The sequence below is a fragment of the Rattus norvegicus genome, chromosome 14 (assembly GCF_021556685.1).
Source record: "Rattus norvegicus strain SHRSP/BbbUtx chromosome 14, alternate assembly SHRSP_T2T, whole genome shotgun sequence".
NCBI classification, from domain to species: Eukaryota; Metazoa; Chordata; class Mammalia; order Rodentia; family Muridae; genus Rattus; species Rattus norvegicus.
Window position 1 is genome coordinate 83,367,501 of NC_141547.1, and position 8,237 is coordinate 83,375,737.

The 8,237-nt window shown below is 52.3% G+C and overlaps 1 protein-coding gene across 1 annotated transcript in view; it reads left to right on the forward strand.

Moving 5' to 3' along the window:
- Window positions 1-6,906, forward strand: part of Sec14l4 (SEC14-like lipid binding 4) — a 17,780-nt gene extending 10,874 nt beyond the window's left edge. Inside the window, 6 exon segments of the mRNA NM_001109090.2 lie at window positions 570-630; window positions 1,406-1,489; window positions 1,747-1,853; window positions 1,930-2,069; window positions 2,161-2,330; window positions 3,386-6,906. Coding sequence (NP_001102560.1) covers window positions 570-630; window positions 1,406-1,489; window positions 1,747-1,853; window positions 1,930-2,069; window positions 2,161-2,330; window positions 3,386-3,543 — 720 coding nt within the window. The 3' untranslated portion in view covers window positions 3,544-6,906.
- Window positions 6,907-8,237: the final 1,331 nt, after the last annotated feature.

The following is an 8,237-nucleotide window of genomic DNA, read 5'->3' on the forward strand; positions in this document are numbered from 1 at the left end:
AGAGACCCATGACACACACCAGCTTCCCATCTGTGGAAAAGTAGAGAGAGCCTCCAGGGGACCTGTGGACCAGCCTGGCCTTCACCAACCTGGCCTTGAGATGCTGCTTGTGGGACCACCCCAAGGGGAGGAGAAAGGGGGAGGGGAGAAGTGGGGAGGGGAGGAGGAGTAGAGAGGGGAGGAGGAGGGGGAGGGGAGGAGGAGGGGGAGGGAACAAGAAGGGGGAGGGGAGGAGAAAGGGGAGGGGAGGAGTGGGGAGGGAAGGGAAGGAGGAGGGGGGAGGGGAGGAGGAGTAGAGAGGGGAGGGGGAGGGAACAAGAAGGGGGAGGGGAGGAGGGGGAGGGAACAAGAAGGGGGAGGGGAGGGGGAGGGGAGGGGGAGGGGGAGGGAAGAGAGAGGGAGGGGGGAGGGGAAGGAAGGGGAAGAGGAGGAGGAAGGACAACCCAGAGGAGGCTGCACTGTCCTGGGAAAGGCTGGGTAGGCCTCTTGCTACTGCAGCAGGAGCTGCGGAAGTCTGGGTATCTAAGGTGCTGGGTACAGCCATGACGGACGTCCCTTTGACTTCACAGTTTTTTGCCATCTTGGAAGCAAATTATCCTGAGACAGTGAAAAATTTAATTGTTATTCGAGGTGAGTGGTACCTGGGGAAGGGAGACTGAGGAGTTAGAACTTCTCTAAGTCATATTTTGTAGGGCATAAGGTTTTTGTTTGTGTTTTTAACTCCGTTCTTTCTCAAACTAGTATACTACGTGCAAAATCCTGCCCTGGTATGTGGCAGTCATGTTAGTTTCTAAATGTTTGCTGCTGTTTTCTTGCTCGCCTCCTGAATTCCCCAGATTGAGATGACACATCTAGCTAACGCTCTCATCATCTCACTGAGGCTTGGCCTTCCCATGTTGTGAGGTGGGGACTCCGTGGCACTCACCCCCCGTGAGAGAGTTGGGAAGCCAAATGAGAATTTGCTAAATGAGAAGGTTATGCACAAAACCTGGCCCACAAAAAAAAAATGCTCAGAGTGAGCAGGTGTCCTTGGGGAGGGACAGGGTATCTAAAGCAGATTCCCCCACCTGCTCTCACCCCAACTCTTAGTTCACCTAGCAAAACCTTGAGTCCCAAAAGGAAGGGGGTGTCCTCAAGGAATTACCATGGCTGGCTGTGTGTCCAGCTTGTGCCCGACACCCTACAACTAGATTATGGGACATTACTGATTGCCGAGAACCACGCCATCGCTTTAAGGCTTGACAGCCCTAAGACTGAGGCGGAAGCCCTTAACTAAAGCTCACACAGCAGGGCAAGGCAGAACCCAGATCTGAGCAACTCCTACCCAGTGAACGATCATGGCTATGGCTTTTCACAGCAGCCCTTCCTCTTGTCCAGCTTCCCAACGGGGTTCTGTGTGTTTCAGCGCCCAAGCTTTTCCCTGTGGCCTTCAACCTGGTCAAGTCATTCATAGGAGAGGTGACACAAAAGAAGATAGTGATTCTGGGAGGTAAGTGCCTTGACCCGTGACCCCCCGCTAGGGCCAGCTCTATGCCTGTCTGGAAAACAGAGGCTGCTGCCAAAGGCCACCTTCGTCTAGGACGTCCTTGTCACAGCCACGGCCTGGCCTCATCAGCACACAGAGTGGGCTCCCAGTTCCAGATCATGGCCAGAAAGCAAGCTCACGAGTGTCTCCTCTGTGGGCTCTCAGTTGGCCTCCTAGAGCCCCTCAGAAACCCCTCAGAGAAACCCCTGTTCCTCACACAGGTAACTGGAAACAAGAGCTTCTCAAGTTTATGAGCCCTGACCAGCTGCCTGTGGAATTTGGGGGGACTATGACTGATCCTGATGGTAACCCCAAGTGCCTGACCAAGGTACGGAGTGCCCGGAGGATGGGGAGGGTGGAGACCAGCATGGCCTACTGTTAGCTTACCCACCTCTGACTGACAGATCAACTACGGGGGCGACGTGCCCAAGCACTATCACCTGAGCAGTCAGGAGAGGCCACAGTATGAGCACAATGTGGTTGTGGGCCGAGGCTCCTCCCACCAGGTGGAGAATGAGATCCTGTTCCCAGGCTGTGTGCTCAGGTAGGGACAGTGACTACCATACACCTGGGCACGGCTGGAAGGGCCTCCCGGCCCACACAGGAGGTTGCCAGTGGACTCTTACCTGCTCCAGGTGGCAGTTTGCATCAGATGGTGGAGACATCGGCTTCGGGATTTTCCTGAAGACCAGGATGGGGGAGCGGCAGAAGGCTGGAGAGATGACAGAGGTGCTGCCCAATCAGCGCTACAACAGCCACATGGTGCCCGAGGATGGGAGCCTCACCTGCCTCAAGACTGGAGTCTGTAAGAGCTTCAAGGTTTCCTGCAGTTGCCTTTGTGATAGAAAGAAAGCCAGCTATCTTGGGCCAGTCTGGTCTTTCTGGGTTCCATCTACGTCCAACTTCCAGGGAGGGTGTAGGGACTCCAGGGTTGCAGTCTTCAGGGTCTTTGATCTGGAGTGTAGATGTGAGGAAGGAGGTGCATTGTACAATAGCCAGGGCTCAGAGCTAAGAGATAGGCAACTGGGTATCCATGGGTTTGTTTTATTTTATTTTATTTTATTTTATTTTTGGTCAGAGGTCCCCAGAAGAGGCCTGCCCAGTTGTCTGAACTCCAAACATCCCAAAGAGGTGGCTAGAACTGATGTCAACATCACCAGAAACAATTTGGTCTAACGTCTTAGCCAGCTTTCTGTATTGTACCAAAATACCCAAGGCAATTGGCTTAGGAAAAGGAAGCGGGGGATATTTACCACACCACACAGTTCTGGAGATGCTTGTCCAAGGTCCAGTGACCTTACTGCTTTGGGGCTCTGGCAGGGTTGGCACAGCATGACAAGAACACCCAGAGCGAAAACACCTACGTCACAGGCCAGGAAGCAAGAGGGAAAGGGAGAGAGGCCAAGTGTGCTGGCACACGCCTATAATCCCAGCACTGGAGGAAACTGAGTCAAGAGGATCAGAAGCTCAGGGAAAGTCTAGGCTGCATAGGAGACCCCTGAGTCCCCCTCCTGATGTCCCCACTACCTTCTGACAGTGCTACCCTGGGACCCAGCCTTTGACACACAACTCTTCCAGGAGCACTTACCCAAACAAGCCACAGCAATGGGGCTGGCAACCTTTCTTCAGAGGCCGCTCCGAGGAGGGATTCAGGGAGCTGGGTGGTGCTGCTGCAATGTTGGAGATCTAGAAGGGGCCACACCCTTGCTGTGGTCACTACACTCCCAGGAGGTGGTCACAAACAGTGGGCCAGGACAGGGCAGTGGCTGATGCACACGTCCTACCCACAGGCCTGGTCAGCCTGTTCCCAACCTCACAGCGGCTGTCCTTATGCTATCTGTCACCTCTCTGTCCTTGCAGATGTCCTGCGCTTTGACAACACCTACAGCCTCCTGCACACCAAGAAAGTCGGCTACACCGCAGAAGTGCTTCTTCCAGACAAGGCCTGTGAGGAGAAGTTGCAGGGCTTTGTGTCAACGGGCCCTCCTCAGGACAGTGGACACTCTGGCCACCACTGACCCTGCTCCTTCACTTACCCCTCCCTTCCCCTCGCACCCCAGGCAGGGTGATGCTGACGATGGGCTATAGAGATCTCCAACCCTTGTGTCCCTCTCAGCCTCCCTTGGGACCCCTCAGACACAGACCAGCATTTTCATCCCCAGTACCCAAAGAATGGGGCAGAGGGTGACATCACATGACTGAGAAAGGACCCTGGCCCTTGTTCTCATTCTCCTGAAGACACCCGCCCACCCAGGATTCAGTCATGCCTGGTATCCCAGCGTGTCCCGCTCCCCACAGGAAGCTACAGGATGGCTTCTCTCCAATTGGAGGTCAGCAAGGATGGGAAGGGCCAGCTGGAGGCGGCTGGGCAGGCTGTGAAGGGGGAGCGGCCCCAGCTCCAGCAGAGCATCAAGACCTTTCTCAATCCTGCCTCCTTTGGAAGGAACAGCACCCGTGGAGAGGCAGGGCATGTGGGGGAACCATCAGAGGAAAAGCCGTGCTCAACTTTACAAGGTTGAACAGGTTGCTGAGTCTAGTGAAGACACACACACACACACACACACACACACACACACACGTATACATGCACCTCCCGCACATGCACACACCTGGGATCCTGCTGCTACTCAATTTTGACATTTCCCCTCTCTTAAGGCAACACCCAGGCAAAGCCACTGCGTAGCCCAGGGTGGCCTTGAATTCGTCTGCCTTCTTCAGTGCCTTGAATGCTAGTGTAACAGACAGGCACCACTATGCCCGGCCCTGGGGCGACTCAGAACCAAAGCTAAGCAGCAGGGTGGTACTGGCACAGGGTGCATCACTCTGGGGATTCATCCTGGCCTGTAACTTGCTTCTTGGAGAACTTTCCAGGTTTCCATCCATCTGCATGTCTAAGGAGAGAGTTGAAAGAAAGCTGCCAGCATTGCTTCTCCGTGTGACCCAGGAGGTGATAGCTTCTGCACGTGGTATCTCAAAGGCTGGCCCTCGTGGCATACACGAGTCAGACAGCCCACCATTGCTCCGTTGGGTGTACTGAACCAAACAACAGGTGCTGCTGACCTTGGTCCAATACGCCTCTGTGGATTGTCCCAGACAGGCCATGACCTGCGACCTAGGAGCTTAGGCTGTCCTGCACTGCTCCCTCCTGGGCCTCTGGCTGGGACGGAAGACCTGTGTCCCATGCAGGGTGGCTCGGACACTGGCTTAGGTTATTGATGTTGCCTTCTTTGCTTGACTTTCTGTGCTGCTGGGCAAAATGCCCTGGAATTGATGATCAGATAGATGTTCCTGGAAAGGGAGTCCTTACTTCAAAGTGCCATCAGCCTAGAAGCCTTAGCAGACACCACTTTGTCTAGGCACCTTGCAAGCCAGAAGTCAGACCCTGCCCTTTCCTGCTTCCAGATCCCATCTTCCATTTTCTCTGCTTGCTAGACGTCTTCATTACGGAAGACATTTTAATGGAGAAAAACCAGTAAACCTTGAGGATGAGGGAGCTCTTCCGGGTAGCCCCTAGGTACTGTATCTGGACCAGGTGAACCTTTCACAGTCAAAGTTTAGAGTCTGAACGGGGAGCTAAATGCCAAGAGGCAGTGCCAGGAGAAATTCCTGCCTAAGACCAGCTTAAGCAGATTGGAGAGAGAGAGAGAGAGAGAGAGAGAGAGAGAGAGAGAGAGAGAGAGAGAGAGAGAGAGAGAGAACCTAGTTTTTTCTGGATTCAAAGTGATAGCCTTGGGCTATTAGGCAAGAGTCACGGGGCATTTTCCAAGTGCAGGGTTGCTCCGGCACTCAGGCTGTGGAAGCGTAGAACCCCTCTTATTTCCCGGAAGCAACCCAGCTTCTTAGGGTAATTTCCCCACATCTTTTGGCAGACCGAAAGAGCTGTCGATAACTGTGATTAGGAAAACCTCGACTTCATTCGTCTCGCTTCTTGTCTTGATGAGCTCTCAGAATGACTCGTGTCATTATAATAAGACTCTGGACTTGAACCCTGACCCTTGCCCTTCTAAACACCCACAGCCAATTTTCCCTGTCAGTACAGACTCACTGATCTTTCTTGCTGGTAGTGGAGGCAGGCCTGCCCTGTGCACAAGGACAGCTGATTCTCCCATCACAGAGACAGACAGACAGACACCTGATGCTGGGAGCACAGAGGTAGGCAGCAGGCATGAGAAATGAGCTGCAGTTACCTAGCACAACGTACCTCATGGTTAAGCAAGGAGCACAGAGGTCACCTGAGGAGGCGAGGCAGAACCTACCTGGGAAGTGGGCATTGAGAGCTCAGGAAGTCTTGTGGGATTAAACCCTCACTCAGCAGCAAACCCTCACTCCTGCAGGCTTGTCTAATCCTCCCGTATTGCAACATGATGCTGTCATCTGCAATGTTCATGACTGGGAATCATGCCAACCGAGTTACAAAGCAAACCACACACACACACACACACACACACACACACACACACAGAGAGAGAGAGAGAGAGAGAGAGAGAGAGAGAGAGGGAGGGAGGGAGGGAGGGAGGGAGAGAGAGAGAGAGAGAGAGAGAGAGAGAGAGAGAGAGAGAGAGAGAGAGAACACCCGCAAAATGCTTCACACAACTTTATGGGTTTTGGTCAGGTTCATAGCAACTCTGGACCTCATGTAGCTTGTAGGGTCAGGTTGGACACCCTGGTGGAGTGTCACTTTTGATTTCTTTCTGCTGCCTCCTCCTTCCTCCTCCTCTTCCACCTTTCTCTTCTCAGTCCTCCTCCTCCTTCTTCCTCTTCCACCTTTCTCTTCTCAGTTCTTCATCTTCCTCGTGTGTGTGTATGTGTGTGTGTGTGTGTGTGTGTGTGTGTGTGTTTCTATTGTTAGAACTTGGTCCTTGCATAAGTCCTCTGCTTGTGAGCTACATCCCCAGCCAACAAACAAACAAACAAACAAAAACAAAAAACCTGATTCTTTGATTCTTTTTTAGAAAAAGAAAAAGTTTATGTCTTCATTGGTCATTCATTCTCCAGCGTTCATTGAACGTCGGTCCAGCACCTGGCATTGCAGGCCCTGGGCACAGTAAGCACCCTAGGCTGATCCACCTCTGCCAACAGGAGCCTGGCTCACATGGAGGGAGGCAGAGGAAACCTTGATAACCAGAAGTCGATTGTGCACGCTGTCTTCTGGTGTCTTTGTGGGGGTGGGGGACCAAATCTGCAGGGCACACCCAGAAAATGAGCTTTGGCTCAAGGAACTGACCATGGAAGGACCTGATGGGGACACTCCTCTGGGCTGAGGAATGGGATATGAGTGGCCATAGGGTGTTTGGGCCCAAAGAGGAGTCAGGAGAACATGACTTGTGTAGACATCAGATCATGTTAATAGTTGACAATAAATTGTACTTCGATGGAAGCTATGAAATGGCTGTAAGAGTATGGTTTGTCCTGGGTGGGGTGGCATTTCGACAGGGGGTTGTAGATCTAAGTTCTTCACATAAGGTGCTGGGGATCTTGAGGCCTCCTCAATTCAGGGAGTGCAGACAAGGCAAGGCCTTCTCTTCCCAGGTCACCTCCTTGTGGAAGTCTTCAGAGCCACTGGCATTATTTATAGGGTCCTTTTGGTGACAGTTGAAAACAGCCTTCTATGCCCATCCACCCCCAGATCCCCACCCAGACAAGCTCATGAATTTGAAAGGCACACAACAGAGTCACTGTGTTCAGAGCAGGTTTTCCGCTATGTTCTCCACTCACCCCTCCACAATCTGCACAGCTCCTTGCGTGCCACCCTGAAGCAGATACAGATGATGAAGTCCCATTTTATAGGCCAGGACATGGAGGCTTAGCACCTTGAAAAAAGGGGTGTCTAATGGCAGGTGTCTAATGGTGTGGGTACAAGTCAGCTGTCCCCTGTGTCCTTGTTGCTTCCTGAGAGGAGACAGCGGGCCTCTGTCAAGGACTGTGAGGTGGAGCTTCAGTGTGGGACAAAGCAAGGGATTCCATGGCCTAGAGAAAGGCTAGCTTATTCCGAATTTGCTCTCTGCCTACTCCTGTGTATGGCAGAAAACCTTAAGTCCAGTTATAGCTGAGGAGATTCAGGCTTGTCCTGAGACACAGCATAAGTGAAGAAAGCACAACTTAAGAGGCAGAATCAGGGGGTTGGGGATTTGGCTCAGTGGTAGAGCGCTTGCCTAGCAAGCGCAAGGCCCTGGGTTCAGTCCCCAGCTCTGAAAAAAAAAAAAAAAAAAAAAAAAAGAGGCAGAATCAGGTGAGTCTTTGTGCGTCTGAGCCAGCACGGTACACAGAGTGGGTGCCAGGACAAAGAAACACTGTCTAGAAAAGCAAACAAACGGGGCTGGGGATTTAGCTCAGTGGTAGAGCGCTTACCTAGGAAGCGCAAGGCCCTGGGTTCAGTCCCCAGCTCCGAAAAAAAAAGAACCAAAAAAAAAAAAAAAAAAAAGAAAAGCAAACAAACAAAAACAAACAAACAAGGCAAGATGTGAACTTGAGGAGTTGGGTAAGGGACACAGCCTGGTGTCAGAGCGTTTGCTCAGCATGTACAGGGCCCTAGGTTCAATCCCAGTACCATGAAAAACAACAGCCAAACACCACGGACTTGAGTCCCTCTGGCCTGTGCAAGGTGGAAGGGAACAGGCTCTTTAGTTCCATAAAAAAAAAAAAAAAAAAAAAAAAAAAAAAATGCAGCCAGGTCAACCAGGAACTGAGATGTGCTTGCTCCCGGCCTTGTGAT